This window comes from Chroicocephalus ridibundus, chromosome 5, assembly GCF_963924245.1.
Source record: "Chroicocephalus ridibundus chromosome 5, bChrRid1.1, whole genome shotgun sequence".
Taxonomy (NCBI): Eukaryota; Metazoa; Chordata; class Aves; order Charadriiformes; family Laridae; genus Chroicocephalus; species Chroicocephalus ridibundus.
Genome location: NC_086288.1, coordinates 55,168,127 through 55,191,848, shown reverse-complemented (window position 1 = coordinate 55,191,848; position 23,722 = coordinate 55,168,127). Strand labels below are relative to the sequence as shown.

The 23,722-nt window shown below is 38.1% G+C and overlaps 1 protein-coding gene across 7 annotated transcripts in view; it reads left to right on the top strand.

Moving 5' to 3' along the window:
* MAN2B2 (mannosidase alpha class 2B member 2) overlaps nt 1-22,405 on the top strand; it is a 45,139-nt gene extending 22,734 nt beyond the window's left edge. For 3 of the 7 annotated variants that reach the window (XM_063335530.1, XM_063335525.1, XM_063335532.1), the window contains 14 exons: nt 1,445-1,635; nt 2,493-2,679; nt 3,562-3,695; nt 5,755-6,011; nt 7,945-8,136; nt 9,086-9,338; nt 9,444-9,554; nt 9,669-9,861; nt 10,524-10,676; nt 11,041-11,153; nt 12,046-12,163; nt 13,061-18,293; nt 20,096-20,583; nt 22,271-22,405. In XM_063335530.1, the coding sequence (XP_063191600.1) occupies nt 1,445-1,635; nt 2,493-2,679; nt 3,562-3,695; nt 5,755-6,011; nt 7,945-8,136; nt 9,086-9,338; nt 9,444-9,554; nt 9,669-9,861; nt 10,524-10,676; nt 11,041-11,153; nt 12,046-12,163; nt 13,061-13,155 (1,997 nt within the window). In that variant the 3' untranslated portion in view covers nt 13,156-18,293; nt 20,096-20,583; nt 22,271-22,405. The remainder of the gene's footprint in view (nt 1-1,444; nt 1,636-2,492; nt 2,680-3,561; nt 3,696-5,754; nt 6,012-7,944; nt 8,137-9,085; nt 9,339-9,443; nt 9,555-9,668; nt 9,862-10,523; nt 10,677-11,040; nt 11,154-12,045; nt 12,164-13,060; nt 18,294-20,095; nt 20,584-22,270) is intronic. The other 4 variants (XM_063335528.1, XM_063335531.1, XM_063335529.1 and 1 more) reach the window with 4 other exon arrangements.
* The last annotated feature ends 1,317 nt before the right edge of the window (nt 22,406-23,722 follow it).

Here is a 23,722-nt window from a genome sequence, read left to right as displayed (position 1 = left end):
CCCAAATTTAGCTTATACATCCAATAGTCTGTAACATGTCTGTTAACTTTTAAATGAATAAAAATAACTATTGCTTCCTATGAATCATTGCATGGACTGATCCCTTACTCACCTCCCTCTAGGGATCATGTCAAATCTAACAACTTGCTGATAAATGCACTGCCAGTTTTTGAGTGCTAATATCCTTTTACATCTGGGCTCTTACCTGTATCTTGTGGCATAATTTACAGGCAGTAGTCAGTTGCCATTAGCTTGCGTAATAGCGGCACCTTCAATGTTCCAGGTGGGTGCCCACACATAGATGCAATTTCTTCCCCAAACGACTTAACTGTGCCTTGCAATTGTGGTATAGGTTTGAGTGCACTTTCTCCCACATACTGTTTTGCTTCTTGATGATTAATCCTCTCTCATTCTTTCTATGCCATTTTATTATGAGTCACTTATTGGGCTCAGTGTCACTTCTGACATATGCCTTGGAAACTCAAGTTTTAAGTCCTAGATAAGTATTTCCTTTTTCTACTCTGCATTCATTGTACCGTGCTAGCATGCATATGTGACTCTTCTGCTTGTAACCTTGAAAACTGAAATTGAATTCACTCTATTTGAACTTCTAGCATTTTTCAGGTGAAAAAGATTTTGTCCTGGAGTTTTTGAGCAAAAGATCCAGATTTCTAATTGTTGCCTTTGATCCTAGGCTGATAGCAGCTTGTTACAGTTGAATATATGCACTTTATAAAGCACTTTCTGACATTTCTCTCTGGAAAAACTGTTTAACAGTGGTATATTTAGAAAAAAATTCCCCTCAAAACAAACAAACAGACAAAACTCACTAAGGGATTTGGAGGTTTTAAAAACAAATACTAGTTTTCTTAGTTTACTGTAAGGGATACTGGAACATATTAGCACAAATTAACTGTTGAAATACTTTCTACTGGCCACTTGATGGCATCTTTTGATGTAGCTTGAAGTGCTGCAGTACTTTGGAGTCAGGTTACCACATCACTGTCTCTACTCCATTTTGAGGAAATGAAATTTAAGAAAAATCCCTTTGAGTAGAAGAGGGGAATACAGAGAGCTTGTATCAAGCACTAAGCAAGGATTATAATCCACTTTATTAATGAGTAATAAAATATCCTTCAGTAAAACTTCTAAAGTTGTTTTGTGCAGATCCACAAAGAAGAAATTTCTGCAAACACAATTTAATTGATAACGGCTTTGTATTAACACTCTTGTTACTAGGCCTGTAGAAAAAACTGTAGTTTTCCAAATTGCACGTTTATGGCTGTGCTTCTTTGTAGGGCCTATGACTATTCCATTTGATGGCTGATGTGTAAACCCACAGCAGGTTCCATGCAAGCTATACAGTAGTAGTCTAATAGATAACAAATAAGTGATAACTGAAATGGTATTTTGACATGTATTGGATTTGTTCAACTCTTAACAGAGCCATTTCAAGCATGGACTGGGTTTTATACTTCTCGGAGCACATTAAAAGGAATCGCAAGGAGAGCAAGTTCACTGCTTTATGCTGGAGAGTCCTTTTTCACACAGTACGTCCGGAAACACCCAGCAAGTTCTATTTGCAAATGTAGAGCCTTAAGGCAACTTCAGAGCCTTAGATGGGCAGTTTCAGAGGTAAATATTGATTTATTTTTTAATTTGAATGAAAATGTTTATTACCCAAAGGCAAAGCTTTGGAGCATTTCAGCTGGAGTGTCTCGAGGTTGCTTTTATGGTTTTAGAAATAACTTTACCCCTTAGCAAGTCATAAGTAAAAAATAGAGCAATTTTTCAAAAAACTGTCTTGAAACATGCCTTCAGCCCCTTAGCCATGCATTCAAGACATGGTTACTGGCAAATGTTTTCTTCAGCCGGTGAAAGAGTATGTGGTTTTAAACTTTGCCCATAAAATTCCTTTTCTTAATGTTAGTTTTATTATTTACAAAATGTTTTTTAAACATCAAGCAAACAAACAAAAACTGAACTAACTGAAAACTTCTGATAATCTCTACTTCTGCAAGTTAGAAGAGGAAGGACAGATTTGTTTCTTCAAAGTTCAGCTAAATGATCAGCCTCATACTGTTAACCATTTAGAGGCCTCAGTGCTTTTGCTGGTAATAAATATTTTGTCAGCTAAGTTATTGATCAGATCTTAGTAGGAAATTAAAAACCTGTATCGTTACAGTAGTTTTGCTGCATTCTTGTTTTTCGTAACTTGTATTTTTTTTTCCTCTAAGTATATAACTTCAGTAATTTCTAAATATTAAAATAGGAATATGTATAGAGGGAAATCTGTGTGCCTCTTGTCTTTGACCATTTCATTCTATATATAGCAATTTGTAATAGGCAAAATGTGAATCTGTGAATATCGCTGAAATACCTTACTATTTTAAGTAATATGTCTGAAGGTTAGTGAACATGTTAATGCAAATGCAAACCTGAAGTCGTCATCCTGTTGCATTGAGACCTTTCAAACTACTCTTAAATGTAAGGTCCAGCACCACGATGGTATAACAGGCACAGAGTCTCCCAAGGTGAAGGACATGTACACGAATAACTTGATGTATGGAATGTTCAACGTAAAGAAGTTAATGGCTTCCATAGTTATGGACATGAACAATGCAAAGAAGAACGGAGAGGTCTATTCTTCCATTTACATTAATGACTCAGGAATACCAGGTACTTTTTAACACAGCTTTTCCAATTTTAGGCTAGCTTATGAAAGCTATCGTGTTTTCCTTCAAAATAATCAACATGCTATGTACCACCTAAGTTTCACAAACCACGTCTGGAAAATCCTGTTTGCCTTATGAGACCTGCTAGACCTGAGGCATAAACTGATGTTAGGCAGAACTCTACCCCAGTGCATTAGATCTGGCTCCCAGATTCAGACCTCAGTTGTAAAACAGAGGGGAGAAAGAGGTGCTGATCGGGGTAATTACTGAACTAACCTTACTGTGCAACGTAAGATTTCACGTGGTAAAAAGCAGAGTCACAGGTAAAACAGATCTTGTTATAGTGTACTGCCGACTTGTGTAAAAAATGTAAAATAATTTTCAAGGAGTCTATTCTAAAGACTGTACATTCCCTTCTATCTTCACTTTGGAAACTTTTTAAACTGTCAAAGTAAGCAGTGCCCTGGTTCTGTTTTCTGTTTTACCTCAAACCAGGACAGCTGCGCAACAAGCTGATTTGGTTTTTTACAGGCTTGTTTTCAGATTAGACTTCTCATTTGATCTTCTGTATAACTCTGATAAAGTTAATACTGCCTGACAATAAGTTGTGGTAAGCTGCTTATTTTCACTAAATGCATTTACATTCAACTCAGGTGTCATTTTCTGAACACATAGTCTCTTTTTATTGAGTAAAGAATAGAAGAATAAAGCAGAAGAGGTTATTATGAAGTACTATAAAGTGTTCCCTTTTTTCAGTCATGAAGTTTTACTGTGGGCCTTCATGTTAGAATTTTGTAAGATGGTTGTATCTTTCAAGTACTTTTTAATACCACATTTTAAAAAGAAATCATTTTAGTGACTGATAGCTTTGTTTGCATTCACAAAGGTGCTCCAGATGTTGACCAATATGTTGTTGTCTATAATCCACTGGCATGGAACATCACTACCTTTGTCGCAGTTTCTGTCAGCCACTTGGAAATGAGCGTATATGATGAACTGGGACATTCTGTACCGGCACAGGTACTCCGACTTTGTGTCTTTCTGCTGCTGTTCTTCTGTTCTTTCACGTGTCAGTTTTTGATGACTTGATCCTACCTCTTGTCAAAGTGTGGTAATACATAGTATTACAGTGAAAACAAGTATTAGTTCAAACTGAGATTCTCCAAGTCCTCCAAGTGATTTTTTTTTTCACTTGTCTGTTCTCTCAACTAGGAATTTTTTTTTAATGTCCAAAAGGGCTTCCTGCTCTTCTAGTGTGTTTGGTTTGTCCTTTGCATGCCTGCTGTGTGTGACCTGGCACTTGTTATCTTGCTTTTCTTTCTATAAAAAACCGTTTCCAATAAAGCCTTTATGGTTGAAGCCCTGACCCACAATTCACAGTCCTGTTTGTACAATTGACAGATTGCCTCGGGGAGGAGAAGAGATTTCAGAAATGTAGGTCTTAGTTACGAGCTCAAAAGAAACTGGTGGCAGTCAGCTGACATGACAGTTCATTCTGTCACAGACAAGTTCCAAGACAAGGCCAGGTGTTCCCTGGGAGGGAAGAAAGTGGCCTCAAATGAAAGCTATCACTAGCCTTTCTCAGGAGCATCTGCTGTAGAGAGTGGGTCATCATCAATGGCTTGATAAACCTGTAGGAATCCCTCCTGCAAGTAAGGCCTGAAGAGGTGTGACACAATTCCAGATGCTCCTCTCTGTCCCTGAGATGCCAGGTAGCTCAGCAAGTTGTGCCAGCTGGACAAGAGTTTCTATTATCTGTGGCTTATGACTACCGCTATGCATCTAGGCACATTGTAGTCAGGTAGTGATACACAACGGCTGTCTCCTGTTCCTGTATATATACGTAATGGTGGTGTAAGACCATACTGCCTTTATCTGGAAACCATCAGTCTCTTGGGTTAGTACATGATCATGGTTATTTGTCAACCACTTACCTCCCAAAAGTCCCGCTGTGTGAATTACTTTAGCCTTGTAAGATACAAGGAGGAGACTGACATGTATTTAAAGCCTTTATTTCAAGATTTAGCGTGCCCTGAAGTCAAGCTGTTGTTATTTTAAAAAGACAAAGTTCTCTGTTCTAGAGTTGGTCTGTACTCTCTTCTGCTAGAAATTACCCATATGTGCATGTGGATAGTCACTTGAGGCTAAGTGAAGTCTCTTTACCAGTAATGAGAAGGTGGTTTGGGGCCTTTTTCTTCCAGTATGTACTGTTCAAAAGTGCATTCATATCACACACTCCTTCCTTTTGAGAGAAAGAAGTCTTTAGCTCAGAACCCTGATGTATGTGTCTGAGAGGAATTGAGGGTTGGCAAGTGCTCTGCCGCCTTCTGCACTGCATTCGTGAGTTGTACAGTGAAGGGAGAGAACGGGAGCAGGCCCTGTTGATACCACTAAGGTTGGGAGGTCTGCGACGTGAGTAACTGGACATATGCCAGTCCACAATGGGAAGGTACAGACAACTTGTTTCAATTTCTGGTTAGTCATAACTAACCTCTTTGTCCATATAATCTGTACAGTATTTATCTAGTCCCATTTTCTTGCCCAAAACTGAAAGTAGTACTAAATTAAATAACATTAATGGACAGGATACATGTAATTGAAAGGTGATTAAAAACTGTTGTTTAAGTTATTTTGATATTAAGTAATACGGGTGTTCTGTTTACTGTTCAAAAGTATGCCACGTGCTTCTACCTCCCTCTCCACCTTAAGGTGAGGGGCATATCTGGGTACCTCCTCCTCTTGCCATGAGTTTTCTCATACTTGCAGTAGTCACATCCTTTATGTTTCCATCTCTTTTCTGTCATGGCTGATTAGTTTAATTTGTGATTATTTCTGCTCATATAGACATTTTGCAATGCAATCTTAAATCAAGATCTACGATTCCATATTCACATTAAACTCCCAATTAAAGGCAGCTTGGATCTTCATTATAACTGAGAATTATAAGAATGGCATGTTTAGAAACTTACTTTTAAAGTAGTAGTTAATTTTTGTGATTTAGTGCTTATAACACATGAAGATAGTTGCCTTGCTAATTAATTTCCTGTAACGGAGCATTGTTGTGTATGTTAACGTACAGGTTCAAAGCTCAGCGGAGTCCCATTCTACCTATGATCTGTATATCCTAGTTGAAATAAGTGGTCTGAGCTACAGAAAATACAATGTTAAACCCTTGATTGGTAAGCAGTCTGCATTTATTGGAAGATCGGTCAAGTACAAGCGAAAAGATGTAACTCGTGCAAATCAACAAAATCGACAGTTGCTTCCTGTGGTTAACAACTGCTACCAGGTCTTGTTTGACCAAAACACAAATCTAATGCACAGCATTACAGAGAGGTGAGATTGCCTGCTTGTTTTTAATAATGTCTTGGATTCTGTAAAACCCTGTGTAAAAATAAGTCCAAGGACAGTATCATCTACCTTAATTCCGAGACTTAACAAAAAAAAAGTTCTTTACATTCTTTACAATTCTTTATCTCCAGTTCACACACCCACCTTTTCACAGGAAACATACCACTAGCACAGGTGTGATTCCGTGCTATTTATGTAATGTTGTTGTCCTGTTTAACCATGCAATCTATCTAAGATGACATATCACAGTATTAACTAGTAGATAGCAGAATCTCATTGTACTTTAGAACTAAAGAGGGTTATGAATGTGTTTGTAGTAAAAATAAATAAGTAAGCACATAAACTATAGCTACACAATGACTCTTAAGTGATAAAGCAACAGCTTTCTCTTACTCATCAGTAGCGTTTTGCAAGTCCTGAATCACTCTTTCTGTGGCAAAAAACTACAAAGCTTTATGACAGCAAACATTTAACTAAGGAAACTCCATTTAATCAGGCAGATAAAATGGAAGAACAATCAAGATCAGTGTGAGATTTGGCTTTGCAGATTGTCTACTTGGCTGCTCCAAATTGGCCCAATTCCTTCAGCTTCAGTGGAGCTGTGCCACTTTTTGCCTGCTCAGGATTCAGATCATCCGCTCTGTACTGATAGAAGATTTGACCCCTTTGACATTGACCTAGTGACTACTAGACCTCTTTCTGCCTCCTAGACCAAGAACTTGTTTTACAGTATAGTTAAATTCATCTTTTAAAGTACAGATGGGCCTTAACTAAGAGCCTTGGAGTAAGTACTTTCTCAAAGTGCCTCTGGATCTTGTTTCCAGATTCCATGAGGAACATAGTAAGCAATATAATGAAGAAGAATAAAAACCTAAATGCAAATTCCATTTTTCTCCATCCTGTTCTGGCAGGCAGCAAGAGCTGTAATTCAGTGTGTAGGAGAAATGGGATATTCACTTCCTTCTCAAACGTTCAGGTGAGCCCAGAATGTTTGAGTTTCAGCAAGTTTGCTTTGGATTAACGGGAAAGAGCAAGGCATCAGGTCAGAACGGGAGGAAAGGCCAAAAAAAATTGGGATCTTCAACTGTGAAGCCTCATAGAGTTTAGCTGCAACAGTTGGAACTTCTAGGTCCTGCCCCTGCACTGGAAATGTCCTATAACAGGAGTAGTAGAAAAGACTTGGATATGTGTTGCTCTTCGGTCATTACAATTTGTAGGTCGTTGTATTAACACTAGCTTAAATGGTTGGCAGTTTAAATTTATATGCCGGATGAAGTGATTTTTTTCTGTTTTGACATCAAGGCTCCAAAGGAGGAGCAGAGCAGGTAGCTGAGGGTGATAGCCTCTCAAATTGCCTTCATGTGACTTTCCAAAGACTGATACAGAGTCATGAATAGCTAACTGTGAGCTTCAGGGGAGAAAGGAGGGAATAAAGTAGGTACTGAATGAGTGTAAATTTTGTTATCCTGTTGCCATTGTACTTGTTTACCAGTGTTAAATATGGAAACTTGCATCGTGCTGATTTACCTAGCTACAAAATCATTTAAATGAACCTGATTATTTATCAGTAGGTTGCAGTGTACCTCATTTTTGGGCAATGGGTAAGTTTTGGTCATGTAGCAACTCTTGCATCAAAACAATGAGCTAATGCAGATGTTGTTTCTGTTTTATGAAAGTATAAAATGACACAAAACCTCCATTTATTTACACACTGACAGATGTCTTAATGGGAAGCACTTTAATTCTCTGCCGTCCTCATTTCCTAAATCTTATAAAATCAGTTATCCACTTTGAGGAAACAGATTTATTTTTTTTCTTATGTTCCCAGCCTAATTCCTGTTGCACTTCAGCTTTGCATCTATTATGTACAAAATGTGTTTGTAAGTAATATAATTTTTCTTCTTCTGTGGATTCACAGAGAGTCTAACCAGACTGTCCAGTTGACCCAGGAGTTCCTTGAGTACCATGTGAATGGAGATGTCATGAAAGGACCCATTTCAGATAACTACTTATTTGCCCCAAATGCTTCAGCTGTTCCAGTATCAAAAGCAGTGGGATTGGAAGTGGTTTCTGGAAACTTGATGACAGAGATACGGCAGTATTTCTACAGGTACAACATGATTACAGGTTCACTTGACTAGAATCTTTTAATTCTCTGTAGATATGCATGAGATTGATTCTGTATAGTTACTCATAAACAGTGAGCTCTGGGTACTGTTTAGGATTTAGACAGAAGAACTAGCTGCATCTGGTAAACGTAGTGCTGAGGATGCAGCTCCTTTAAATAGCACATATTGCTGCAGGGAGGGAGAGGTGAAGATTGTTCAGAGTTATCTTTTGTGATTTATTTTGTAGTGCAGCTTCTGTTGGGATCCTAGTTCCATACGATTCAATGAAAATTGCAGCTAACATCTTTGTACATAGGTGGAATTTGGACATAATGGTTCATTTGTACAACTATGAATATCTTTCTTACAAGCGGATTAGAGAAAGGAGAAATAAATCCTACACAAGGTCACTCTGACCCCTGATGAACTAGCTACTTTTCTGTGTTAAAATTATATCAACCTGTAACCCCTTAACCCTCTTTTCAATCTGGTTATTTGATGGAAGCCTTTTGCTTTACATGGCATTGTACAAGGATTGTAGTTGAGAAGGACTTTTGGAAAACAGTGGAATTCTTGCATCAAAATTAACGTTGCCCAGATTGAAAAAATACGTGTATTGTGTACAATGTAAATTTGTTGCTTAGGGGAGTCATAATTATTTTAACATTTGTTGTTAACTTTGAGAAAAACAGGGCATCTGTAATCAAATTAAGAGTCCTCTTTACACTTGCAACACTAAAGAAAATTGTAGCATATCAGAGTTGAATATCTGTACATTTGAAAATGAAACTGAAATTTAAAATAATTGTACTTGTACATGAAATATATAGAAAACAGGCCAGAAAGTTGTCTGTGTGGAGGGTGACATCATGAATGACTGTCAAGTCTTGATATAACCAGTCAAGTGCTCCACTTTATAAACTCTGCATATCTCTTCTCTGATTTTTATAGTAATGTTACTTCTCAGGATTACATATATGCAGTGTATACCAGGATGTACACAGTACCAGAAGGCTACGATGGGAAGTTGCTTTGTCACAGGATAGAGCAAGAATACAGTGTTGGGCCTTTGGAATTAAATCGTGAAGCAGTTCTAAGAACAAGCACAAATTTGAACACTAGGCAGCTACTCTACACTGACAGCAATGGATATCAGATTCAGAAAAGACCATTCAAGGCATACGTGAATAACACAGTGGCTCGGGTAGGCACAAAGGCATAATCCAAAGTCAGTTGTGTTTTATCTTCGTTCTCTGTTACTGTTACCTAGGTTAATATTATCACTGCATGATTTACTGTGTATTTTCAGAACTATTATCCTATGGTGCAGACTGCCTACATTGAAGATGATACCACAAGGCTGATGCTGCTTGCAGAAAGAGCTCATGGTGTCTCAAGTCAAGGAAATGGACAAGTGGAGGTAACTTATAAATTTTTTTTTGTTTTTCTAGGAGAGCATAATGTTACGGCTGCTGATAATATAAGTAAAGCACGATGGCTGATTACTGTAGTGACATTTACCTTCCCAATACAGGTGATGCTTCACAGGAGACTATGGAACAACCTTCAGTGGGACCTGAATTACAATCTCACTTTGAATGACTCTTCAGTGGTTCGCCCTGTGATTTGGCTTATTTTAGGAACCAAGTCTGTCACCAATATTTTGTATCGGACAAGTGGACTGGCGTTAGAACACAGGCCAGTAATAATGTTTGGAGCGTTTTCAGGTAACTCATTCCATCTCCTGTGCTATCTTTAGCATCTGAACGTCTTATTTATGTTGCAATGATTTATGCTGTTAAGTTTGTAAACGCAGACTTCAAGCCTCCCGTGTGGCAAAGTTAGTATACAGTGAGTTAGGAGGCAGATTTAGAGCCTGCTAATTACTTTGCATTAATTTCAAACATGAATGTTGTCCAAGTGTATGAAATGCTTCTATTGTTATGTAATTATCTCTACTTTCAAAGGAGTATAAATTTTGAAACATCTAATGAGAACAAAATGTCCACACAGGGAATTAGTGCAAAGTAGCTAGTGCACCATATATCAACTTCCTGAATGTGAAGTCCTTAATGACGATTTTTGAGTCATTATTTTAAAAAATATTTGTTTGACTTATTAACTAAAGTGGAAGCCTGGTAGTGGAATAGCAACTTCAAGCTGCAGTGAAATTTGCTTTATGGAGAGCTCTAATACACTTCTCCAGTAGTTAAAATCATGCTGATTTCTGCTTTATATCTCAGAAGGCCTTGGAGGAGAAAGCATAGCATCAGCTTTGCATCTGCTGTGGCAGAAAAAGCAAAAATCTCTTTACCCTTCCACAGTACCCTAGCCAGGCTTGTGTGTGTGATGGATGTTTGATGTTTGCTTTGTTTCACTTTGCATGGAGGAGATAAACCAAAGCTACCTGGACAACTTCAGCAGAATTCAGTCCATGGTTCACCTGTTACTATCCCACCTAACCTTCATCTCCAGACTCTGAGCATTCCAGGGTGGAGATACAGCTCTAATCATGCAGAACAGGTCCACAGCATCCGCTTGGGTAGGTGCTTTCAAAAGTGTGGCTGGATGTTACACTTGAAGAAGCCGGCTTTCTTTTCTGTCTGTCTTCTGTGGCTAGTACTTTAATTTAATCAAAGTGTTGAACTCCTCTATCAAGAAAGTTAATTGTACTGTATGATTTCTCTACTCCAATAGTAAAAGATTCCTCGTGCATGAGTTCATCACGCCTGTTATAGTGTCTTTTGCTGTCAATAGTGGGAGCTGGGTATTTCTTGATGTTAGTCCTTTTGTTAATTTTAAGAAATGGGAATAAACTTCAAATTATGAGCATGTAAAGCTAAAAAAAAAAAGTTGGTTTTATTTATAAAATGAGGAAATGTTTGAATTTTTTTTTTCTCTGAAAGGTAAACAGAAGGAAGGGGATGCAGACTTCAGTCGTGTCCTGCTAAGAATTAGGCACTTGTATGAAGTTGGAGAGGATCCTGTGCTGTCTCAACCTGTGATGGTAAATCTGAAGGTAAGTCTATTCCTTCAAGACCACTTGAGGTGGTTTTGTTCCAGAGAGAACTGGTTCTGGAATGAAACATCCCATGTCCTAGAGACTCCACAAAAGATGGATGCCAAAATACTGGTATAACTTTAATCTCAGAGGGAAGCAGGTCTTATTTTTACTCAGCTTTGCAACACAGAAGCCATTACTTCAGATGAAGTTGCCATAGGCACAGCATGAAGATCTGCATAAATACTGGTGGGACGGGTTTTGTTGAGCTCTTGGTTGTATAACACTGCCTGCAGTACCTTAACCAATGCAGAGAGTGGGATTCCATTTTGCTGTTTCTTTAGTTATTGCAAGTTGTACCTATAGTTAATAAAATGTGGACAGGATTACAGGAAACAAACATTTATTTCCTCTATAGTTTATTTCTGCAAGTTGTTGAAACTTTGGTCACTTTAATCATGTACTGTGTATTTTCAGTTTCTTGTTTATTTGATCTTTCACATAGAAGTAGATTATTTTATAATACATGGCAGGGGTTTATTATTTTAAAATATGAAATTTTGATTGCAAGGACAGAAACATGGGGGACAAGGTATAGGATTCTTTGTTTTGTTTTTAAAAGTGCAGTGTGCATTTCAGCTTTTGAATGGAGAGATTAGTAGACTCTGAACTTTGCCACAACACAGAGGAAGCTCTCAGCACTTCAGCTTCTTAGTTTGAAGCCTGGTGAATCTGTAGCTGCCCTTGTGTTGCATGACCCAGCAGATTTTTGAAGTCTCTACTGGTCTGCTTAACAAATCAGTGCTCAAGATAAAAGTTCTGCTCTGGTCTAACTGTGTACTAGGCCAGTGAGTGTGATGCTCTTCTCAATAAACTCTGGTTTGATTCCTTGTGTTGTCTTTACTCACAGTCTTTGTTAAAGGGATTAGGATCAGTGATGGCAGTGGAAGAGCGATCACTCACAGGCACCTGGGATGTAAACACTTTGAAGCGGTGGAAATGGAAGACTGCACGATATCCAAGCAAAGGTAGGTGGAATAAGGTGGTCGATGTCTGTACTGTTGTTGACTGTTGAAGCTTGATGAATAATCTAATTAAAAATATATTTGCAAGACTGAAAATGTGTTGTTGTTCTATATGACAGACACGATATCTGGCACAACCTGCAAGTAGTAGCATTTAGCAAAGATTCCCTGCAATTACTAGACTGCTGTATTTCTCTGATGGTTTGTCTTGCCTAGAAGAGTTAAAAAGCTTGAAATCTTTCTGGAGCTATCTTTGTCCAAATAGAAATGGCTACTTTATGATGGTGAATTCACACTTGTGACACAGATTGATTTAGATTAATGCAACTCATCAGCATCTAACAAAGCTTAAGCCTGTGCTGCAGAAAAACAGACAGCTGCAGTTAAAAATCCCCACTGTAATCAGCTTAAAGGACCGTGTGGATATGATTCAAGTTAGGGCTGACACTCAAGTCAAATGCTGTGGGTGACCTCATTTCGTTTCTCATTCAGGTTAGTCGCTTGGACATTGTTCTTACTGTCACTTACATTCACATATGTGACTTGTAAAAGGCTTGCAGAGGTTTTGGGCTGGGCTAGGTGAGAGTTTAGAGCTCGGCTTCACCTGCAGCTAGGAACTTCCTTGCTGTTTACTCATGATGAGGAAAAGGTGCATGACTGGGGAGTCATATCATGTTTTATGTGCAAGTCAGTGTGTGAAAAGTAAATGAATTCTTGTATATTTTAATATTATGACAGATGTGTCTTAGGCTCCATGCTACTTACAGCTTTATGGAGGAGAATCTGCTCAAACACTAGCTTTTAAGGAAGGAATGAGTTAAAACTGTTAAGATAGAATAATAGGTACATTTGAGTAAAGCTTCTTCTTTAATACATTACCAACATTTTTGTGTTTTACAGGATTCTCCAACAGCACAGAGACCTCAGAAAACTGTATAGTAACGGTTCACCCAAAGGAAATAAGAACTTTCTTTGTATACTTCCAGGGTCAATAAGGTTTGACATTGTGTTGCAGGAGTGAATATGTAATAGCTTCCAATTTTTGTTTCAAGATATGAGTGATGATCTTGAAAAACATTCTACTGTTAATGAAAGAAATAGTCATTTTGGAATAAACTCTAAATTTAATTAAACTGTTGGCCAGAGTTGTAGGTATTTTTGTTGGTTAATTATTTACAACTCTTTTTTTTGAAACGTGTTCAATTCAAAATTGACCTTGGTGTTGCAGTGCAAGCATATTGAACATTTTCATGCTTGCTGTGGGTGGTTTTAAAGTGATTGCTTCTATGATGCTTCACTGTTGAGCACTGACAAAGTCATATTAGTCCTACAGTCTTGAATTGTCTTTCTAACTAACATTTGCCAAATGACCTTCTGTTTCTACACGCAAGGAGGAATGCCTGTCATGTGTTCCAGCTACTTTTACTTTTGGACAGCAACTGCAAAGTTTCTGCTTTGCTGTAAACTGAAATTGAATGTACTGTTTGTATTACACTAACTTCATTCAAATTGTGTCTCTTAAGGTTCAGAACCAATTGGCTTGGCTTCACAATATCCCAGTCCTGGCTGTTCAGTCTTGTGTTCTGGGTAAACTGGAACGAGTCTGTTGACAGAAGGTGTATTGCCACATGGCCAGTAACTAACCCATCACGTAACCTGAAGCAGGAGCACTGTTCTTATAACACTGTGAACTTTCATACTTCTCAGGCTCAAAGAATGTGTGCAGTGGTAGCAGGATATGTTTCATTAGGATCAAGTTAAAGTTAATTATGGAGGACTGTGTTTAGGGTTAAACTCTCGGTTAAGTGCAAATTCTAAGCAGATCTGATTGAGCAGCAGCTGAAGGAAACTTTGACAGCAGCTAGCTTTCTTAATAGCTGGTACGTATTTATAATCAAAAGAAAAGTTGCATTTTTCTATTTTTCTTCTTAGGTCTAATCAATGTGGAGCTGTAGAATCTGATTCTGTTCACGTCCCATTGGGCATCTCTACTTATTTTACTTATTCACCATGAAAATGCACATAGCTGAGATGAGAATCAAGTCAGTCATTTTGCTGCAGTGGTAATGATGAATTATGCTTGCTGCAACACTGTAAAAAACTGTATTTCTGACCAGTGGAATGTAAAACTGAAAGAGGAAATGTTTAAAAGAGGAAAATAGGTGGAAAAGAGGACCGGTTTAAAAGAAGAAAATAGGTGGAAAAGAGGACCGGTTTAAAAGAGGAAAATAGGTGCCTTTTCAGTCAATTAATAATTCCAGATCTAGAATCATGTAAAAATTACATTTTACTGTAGTAATTGTTCTGATTTACTTTGACTGTGCAGCAATAATTTCCTCCATGTGGAGACACTACTCAAGAACAAAGGAAACAGAGTGAAAAGGGCTCTCCCATAATAGCTATTGTGAAATAGTTATGCTGAAAGAGCTGCGCTGGTGGTCAGTTTTTCCGTGCAGCCAGCCAGTGTATACTAACTGGCTGCATCTCATTAAAATCACTGCAGAAACTGCCGTGTTCAGTTATTGGATGAAGAAAGGTTGTTTTGTATTTTCTGTTGGTTATTTTTCATACTTGGCTATAAATATTTAGTGATATGCCAATCTTACCTGCCCTGCTACAGTGAAAGGCGTTATCCTGCAACATTAAGCCCAAAGGGGAAGCATATAGCACTATAACTAGGCTGCAGTAAAGCATGATGGCAGCTATTTTTCGTTTCATTTTGTGTGTGTATTTGGAAAATGAAATGTGTTCAGCTAGGTCATTTTCCTTACTTGGTTATGCCATGTAGTATAATGGGTACACTGTGTAGGTTACACAGTGGTATGATTACAATTCTTATTTTTGCGACTGAAGTGGAAATCACTAATACACATACTGGTAACAGCAAGTCATGCTGCTAGGTTATAAAAATTGAACTGTATCTTCACTGGGCAATTACGTGGTCAATCCTGGCCAAGCAATTAAGGATCCTACAGCTGCTAACTCTGGCGCTGCTTTCCCAGATGTCAGGTTGATATGTTTCTAGTAGGCCGTGTTAGAACAAATCCTACAAAAATCTTCTGTATGCAGGATACTATAAACAGGAATACCTCATTACCAGCTGATTTATCTGTTGGGGGTTTTTCTACTTCAATTTGTGGAGACTTCCTGATTTAAAAAAAAAAAAAAAAAAAAAAAACAACAAAAAAACCCCCCAATATTTTATCTGGAGTTATTTCAGTGCAATTGGCCATCAGGGAATGATTTGCCAGAGCCAAATCTTGTATTGCACCAGAGGCATCCGAGACTGCAGTCTGTAAAAAGCATGGCACTCCTGCTAGAAAAAGATGTCATTGCATATTTTATATGTTCTTTTTCCTGAGGAATCTCGGCCCAAGCAAATGGGAGCCTGCAGGCATTCAGATCTCTGTTGAGGGACATGTTTAGTAATCATCCTTTTTCTTCCCTCACATGTATCAAGATAGTGAGGAGAAATATTGCGGTGCTGCGTCAAGACTTGATAGAAATCGGGCCACTCTGTACTTAAATACTACTTCAAAACATACATCAAATGGGACACACGAAAGAAAAGAGGGTGGATGTAGTGTTATAAGCAGAGGAAGAAGTCTTGCATGCATGCAGTATGTTTGTGTTACGGTAAATAAGCTTTGTTTTTTGATTTTGATTGAAGTAGCAGTTATAGAGTGGAAGAGGTAGGAGGAGATAGCAGAGCACTTGAATGTTGGAGAAGGAGAGGATGTGACAAGCAGGGTGCAACTCGTAAGTCTGAAATACAGAATCTTCTCATAACAGCTTATTTTGTCCACAGCTTCTGGCTGCGGACCCTACAAGACACTGCTGTTCTGGGTCTTGCGGGAGATCAGGGTTTTTTTTTGCCAGGAAAGCCAAATTATATTCATTCCATCATTTTATGTAATTTTGAGGAGCAGAAGCTCGAATGTCCTCAAGAGCTGGTGGCGTTCCATTTATGTCCAGGGACAAAGAGTGACTCTCAATAAACTCTGTTTTATCAGCTCTGTTTCCAGTGCCCAAGGCCACTTTTTCATGTTTGCTCTGCTGGCTCTAGGCTCTGCTGGCTGTAGCGTTGCTCAGCATCTGATATAGTTTGGGTGACAAAAATGTGACCTCAGTTACAAAGTAGAAAGGAAACCACTCCTAACCAGTGAAGATGACGGGTTTTCCCCTTACTTGGCAAACATGTGGTCAGGTTTGTTATATTCCACTTTCCTTCCCATTGCCTTGTTCTGTCTCAAATACTTGTAGTTACATCCACGTTGCTGAAATATAGATATCACAGAATCATAGAATGGTTTAGGTTGGAAGGGACCTTAAAGATCATCCAGTTCCAACCCACCTGCCCTGGGCAGGGACACCTCCCGCTAGACCAGGCTGCTCAAAGCCCCATCCAGCCTGGCCTTGAACACTTCCAGGGATGGGGCACCCACAGCTTCCCTGGGTGACCTGTTCCAGTGCCTCACCACCCTCACAGGAAAGAATTTCTTCCTAGTATCGAATCTAAATCTACCCTCCTTCAGTTTGAAACTGTTACCCCTCATCCTATCATTACACTCCCTGATAAAGAGTCCCTCCCCATCCTTCCTGTAGGCCCCCTTGAGGTACTGGAAGGCCGCTGTAAGGTCTCCCTGGAGCCTTCTCTTCTCCAGGCTGAACAGCCCCAATTCTCTCACCTGTCCTCACAGCAGAGGTGCTCCAACCCTCTGATCATCTTCGTGGTCCTCTGCTGGACTCGTTCCAACAGGTCCATGTCCTTCTTATGTTTGGGGCTCCAGAGCATTAGTTATTTGGTCTCACAAGAGAAGTAACTTTTTTGTTTGTTATTTTGCTTTCTAGGAAAAGTTAATTCATAACCTTTATTTTAATTAAGCCAGGTGCAAACCTAAATTAATGCTAAAGAGAATAGGTCCTCTTTCATGCTAGCATTTACCTTGTTTGAAAAACTCTGCAGATGGATGCATTGAACCCAGTACCCTGATCTTTTTTTTTCTATTGTGTAAGAATTATGTGGCTGCTCTTTTGAAAGGAAGTCTTTGCAGATCACTTTAATCACTAAATCAGGTGAAAGAATCACTTGCACTCTTAAAAATAATTTCAAAATTAATTGTGGCATCTACAATTTGCGTATGTGTTTTGACAGTCCATTTGTGCTATGAAGCTGTTTTTCCTACTGAGACGTAATTTATTATTCACAGTTGGAAAATAAATTAGGTGTGTTTTTTCTGTGCTAATAAATGATTGTGGTAGGAAGAGTCCTAGAGTCAATATCAAATTAATGTCTTGGTGGTTTTGTTTGGGTCATAGCTGGACCAAATTAATCATGTGTATGTATCATACAGAGCACACAGAACACCACTGACTGTCATGAGAAGTGATGAGGTCCGTTATGTTGAAGTTAGGTAGTGGATAAAAAGCCCAAGTGATAGCATGCTTTTCATCTTGTGTTTGAGTCAGAAGAGGGGACAATTCATGAGTTCGTCACAACAAAAGTAAAATTTCCATTTTCACCAGAACTTTATTTTAGCACACCTGCAACTTTCTAAAGTGTTTGTTATGATTTGAAGAAGATTGTGAAAAGGTAAATGTGAATTAAAACTTTAATCTGATAACGTGTCTTTGACTTAGTACTTTAGTACTTCAGTACTTTCATACTTTCTCAAGTATGAAAACTTCGGCTTAAGTTTTCATAGCAAATAAATGTAAATGGGTTTTGCTCCATCTTCTTATTCCAATGCAGCAGAATTGCAAACTCAGTTGACTACCTTGAGTTTCACACATACTCTCCTCAATGCTGCTGCAGATTAATAAACTTTCCCAGCTGACAGTAACACCTCAAAAATGCTGCTGTCTCGTAAATACTTGTGTTACAAGCTTTCAGACAAGCCTGACATATGGGTAAGGAGGAGGGAAGTGTTTTGGGTCCTCTTTGTTTAACAAAGTTTCAAATGCATTTTTCAGTATGCCTCCACTGGTGTCTTTGAACGCCATAGAGAAAAGTTTCGGGTAGATGGATTTGCGCAAAGCATCCAGAAGAGACTTGCTATAACTATCATTGCCTCTCCAAGAACAGAGTGCCTCTGCGCTGAGCAGCTGTTCCGCAATCATCTCCAGCACACAGGTGAGTAAAGTTCCGCATCTACAGAGTCCAAATTCATCCTTGCAGTTTCCAAGGTTAACTAAGATTAAGTTGAAGAAAGAAAAGAAGACTTACTTAAAAGGATCTTTCTGTTGTAGATGCTTTCCTGACCCACATAGTCGTTTTGTGTGATGCAGTTATCCTGGAAGCACATTTAGCTTAAGAAAATTTGTCACCATATTTTTCCACCCACTCAGTAGTACTGTGATGAGCGTTTGTGGGCTTGTGTTGTAAAATGGTACAATGAAGTAACCTGAGCTAAAAATAAACCTTTTTCCTAACCCCTTTTTCTGTGTGCTAGTTCATTTCATCTCTGACAGTAGATGCTTTGGATTAGAACCAAAGCATCTTTCAGAGTAAATATAAGCTGCTATCAGCACTATTGAAAAAGCTTTACCCAGTCTCTAGCCACAATGTTCTGCATGCTGGAGCTGTCAGCTGCAGAACTCAATGATAAATGCACAAATGTAGGTATTTAAATACAAGCGAAACTATTTTTTTCCCTTGAATTTACACATGCATACTTCATTTATTCCATATCTTTGATCAGTAGTACCAAAGGTAACATGAATGTCAATGCTAACAGAATGATTTAATATAATTAAATAATATCCTTAAGTATAAATTACTTGCTTTAATCTATCCTTTCATTCATTTGAATGTAAAGGTATTTGTTATGTCCTCACTAGCTCTAAAAAGTGATAACTAAATCAGCTGTGTGCCCTCAGAAATGGAGATAGCCTACAGCAAAGTCCTAGAATTCACTCTTTTTGTCATTTATATTTGCTATTATCTCATTTTTATTTTACTGGGCAATATAAACAACACTGGAAACTACTTCTGTAAGTACTGAGAAGCAGGTGAGCTCATGCATCGTGCTTTTTTTGCTGACAAATGGAAAGGAACAGTGCTTTTGGCTTTAAATGTGGCTGTATCTTCATTACAAATTGCAGTTCAGCTCTCCTGCAGAACTGGGCCGTGCTGCTAAAACCTCATGTTAGTTCTAGGAAATTATGTAGTTGGCAGGTTCTTATCAAGTTCTTAATTTAACTGATTCATATTCTCAGCATGATTTTTCTGATTTTTTTTTTTTTAACTTCTGTCATTGCAATTTTGATGTTATCCAACTGAACACATTTGTGGGACAATTTTGTCTGGCCTGGTACTTTTCCATTTGAAACATCTGTCCAGGGAATAAGACTGGATAAGTTGAGAAGACAGAAGCGATGTTTTGTCTTCCAGTTCTCTGGCCAGGCAATGTAATTGGAGACAAAAATCAGTACTGGAGAACATTAAACAGCATTCAGTTATCTATATTTGTAGAATTTTTTTTAGTAATTGAAGGCAAATGAGTTTCAACATGGCCCTTAACTTTATGACGCAACTGTAGTTCATTTCATTTAACCCATGCTTATAATCTTCCTGAAACAAGCCTTAGTTAATATACATGACACTGGTATTGCATTAATGCAACTGCACCCATAGAGGTAATAGTGAGATGCATTGTATACACAGCATAGTGTCCTGGATTGTTTCCCGCTGATGTTGTGGAATGTTGGGGCCACTGCGAGTGTGGTCTTCAAACTTAGCCTTCCTCCATGGCTCCTGCCCATGGAGCTACCCTACCGTTAAGGCAAAAGTAGGAAAGTACCCTTCATAGGAGGGAAGAATTTAGGCAAGATTTCAGCAAGATGACAATGAAAAGTGTGATAAGGAAAGATAGGAGTAATATTTGGCATCAACGTAACCTATGTACAATCATTGTGGTTTTGTCTTTGGATAAGATTCATCAGATTGTCTGGAAGAGGCTGCTGAGAAGCATGAAGACAGTAGCTAAAGTCTCATCTTCATAGGCCTTTAAATGAAGGACTGCGGAAGTGCAATGGCAAACGTTAACCTGAGACCACTGTACGGATGCAAAAGCAGTTTTTCATGTCATATCAGAAGAAAGGCTAATCTGGTGTTGAAAGGTTAGGACACAATTTAAAATTTAAAGAAGAAATGTTCTGATTTCAGGCAGGATAGCTGGGCCCTAAATGAGACACATCTATGATGGCAATTTCAAAGAGCATGGGGAAAATTTGGGTTGCATTTAGGTTTCTATCATCCTCACCACACGAGGGAAGAGGAAGTTAAGTTACAAATCTGACATGCTTTCATTTGTTGTTTTGCTGATCTTCGACAAAGACACCCTGATGCAAGTGCTAATAGTCCTGCGTGATGATCATCATTTCACTGAAACTTCTTTTAACGATGTGCTTTGGCTCCTTAGGTAAGTGCTCTTTATTTGCTTTTTTTGTTTATAGTCACCTGTAATTCTTGAGCTGGATTTAAAAAAACTTCTCAGACTATACCCACCTCAAATAGACTTGTGTGTGAGACAAGGAGAATGTTAACTGTATTTTCATAATGCTGAAGTCAAAATTAAAATGTGTGGGGAATCAAAAAGCATTTTCACAAAGAGATTGTTGTAGAAAAAGCGTAGAGGAACAAATCGTACACTTCAACACCCAAAATGATGTTAGGTTAATGCAAGCACTGTTTTTCTTAGACCTTCAGGCTTGAATGGTTATTGTGACAAACGCTGAATGTAGAATTTTAAAATGTTAAGGAGGTTTTGTTCTAGATCACGTAGGTACTGAAATACAAAGCAGACAAGGTTTCGTGTTTCTTATTCAATACAAATTGCAGTGGATAATACTGAAGGTGTTCAGTATAAAAATATGGAACTAAAGAGACAGATTAAGCAAGGGCAAAAGAATTTTTTCAATGATATTTTTCAGAAAGACAGTAAAGTCGTAAGAGAGAAACGTAAAAAAAGTTTATTTGCGTAATTCTGATAGAACTTATCAGATGCCATTTTAGGACCAGACAGAGGCGAAATCGTCCCGTTACTTATATGTTGGTGTGAAATGTGCCTGAGTTACAAACAGGATAAAATTTGGAAGAAAATAATGCAGTTTACTCTCATTATGAGTAGCTCTTCACTTTAATATTATAAGTGCTAGGAAAAAGGAAATTCTAATTTTTCACATAGCATATGAAACTAATGGTCTCAGCAGTCACGAGGATAGATTTTTATAGTATCAGCACTTTTGTGATAAGCATCAATGTCATTAGAATAAAAACAAAATAGTTATCCATTACCCACACAGTCGTTTCACTTCAGAAGAAAATATTTTGTACAGTATTGCACAATAGGTCATGTAGATCGCTTTGCGTGTGGACAGCGAGTGACAAAGAGATTCAAAGCACGAAGGAGTAAAATGTTTGATTTCCTCTGATACTGTCCGAGTCAGCCTTAGCTAAAAGCCAGGCAACAGACCTGATGAGACAACTGTGGTCTGCATGGCACATTGTATACTTTGTTTATTAAACTAAGGAGGAGGTGAATTTGTTGCTATAATATTTGTCAGTAAAAATTTAATGAAAGAAGTTTAAACAAAATTAAAGAACCCACATCAAAAATGCTGTACATTTGACAGTAATTAGAAGCAGTGCAGGACAAGAACTCCTACATGGTGACAAAAATTGTAGTGGAGGAGTTTTCTTTCATCTTGGTGAGTCTATCCACTGATGAATCATTCTGAATGACTCCTTTCGGTCATTCTTTATCTGGCAGATAAAGTGTTTAATATGCTTCAGATTCAACCTCTATTATAAAAGCTTATTGTTTAAAAGAAAAAATAAGTATATCGGCGAGTACACACACAAAAAAATCTTCATTTATTGCACACAAACAATGATGGAGGGCTTCAACAGACCAAATTAAAAGTTTCCTTTAGCCAGAGAATAATTGCCATTGTTCAAGGGAGAAGTTGGTAGTAACTAATCTTAAAAATCTATCTCATAATGATTTTACAGTATTAACATTATTTTACATACTGTGTAGACATTACAGCTGTAATGTCATCTCTTTGCTGCTTTAACTTTCAAATCTATGTGTATTTCTCCACTAGCTACAGGTCCCAATAATGTAACAGTCACCCAAACACCAACGAAAATACATCTGTCAGTTGGAGAGTACGCCAAAATCAGCTGTGTTTGGGACAAATCTGCATGTTTACGGTATAGAGTAAGCTGGTATCTTGTTAATAGAGAGAACATCACCAAAACTGTATCATCAAAACTTTGCTATGTATCCAACGGCACCTTTGAATGCGAGGATGTGCTAGTGATAAAATCTGCCAATGTAAATGATGCTGGATTTTACTACTGTGAGATAATTATTGAAATACCTTTCTGTAAGAAAGTATTTGGAAATGGGACGACGCTGATTGTTGAAGAGAAAGGTAAGCTAGCAAGAACCTATGCGTGCCATTTAACTTGTCATCACAAAGATTCTTCAGTTCGAACTATTTTATACATTTCCTTCCTCTCCCACATCCCTCCCTCAATGCTGTGAATCTCGGGATGAATGAGACAAACACAGAGAGGATCTGAACGGCTCTTAATGACAATTGACTTAAACTCTCTGCCTTAATACCCCCAGTGTAGTGTGTTTTCTTCTGTAAGGGTTTGCTAATAGGAATTATTAGTTAAGGTCTACCAAAATAGCTGTGCATCGGCTGTGTATTTCAAAGATGACCCAAACACAGTTCCTCCTCAGAAGGGATTTGGTAGGCTAGGTGTGAGACAGTAAATGAATCTGCCTCATGGTGAGGAGTGGCTGGAACAACCACATGGTTACTCTGTTCAGTAATACGTACCCTTTACTAACCATTTTATCTTTTTGTTACAAGTTCTTCATAAAAAGTGGGAGATAAATCAATATGAAAGGTAGAGCAGTATGGGCTCTACATCTATAAGGATTTGTGTCCATAAAGTTGTTGTCACAAAATGTTTTATATAGTCTGTGTCTCCTTATTTTATTATAGTCGTATGCTAACCTTTACAGGGGAGCAATTTAAAGCCCCAGTTCTGAATTAAGCATGGAAACACATTAATACAATGAGTATTCAAACACAATTAAATTTGTCAGTAATAGAAGTGAGGTATGTTTCACCTTAAATTATGGAAAGAATGTGACATACCTAGAAAAAGCATTTATCTCACTTCTGTTACACAACTGTCTCAGGAAACTATGCATCACTTCTCGAAGATGCTGATCTCTACCTCTCTCTTTCTGCCTCTCAACTGTAGAGAAAGACGAGGGGACTAACTCTGACTAGACCTTTAACATTATCAAACATCACTTGTATATCGACTGGTCAAGTCATGGGACGTAATCTTTCTGTTCATGCAGCACAGTCCAGTTTTGGAAACTGTTTTATAGTATTGGCCAACTGGTAGTCCGAAGGGAAGCACAAAAACTATCAAAGATTTAGAAAACATCAGTGGCAGAGAATGAATGGTGTTCAAAATGGTGGGAAATGAATGTAAAAGGCTGCTAAAGAGCTAAAATAATTTAA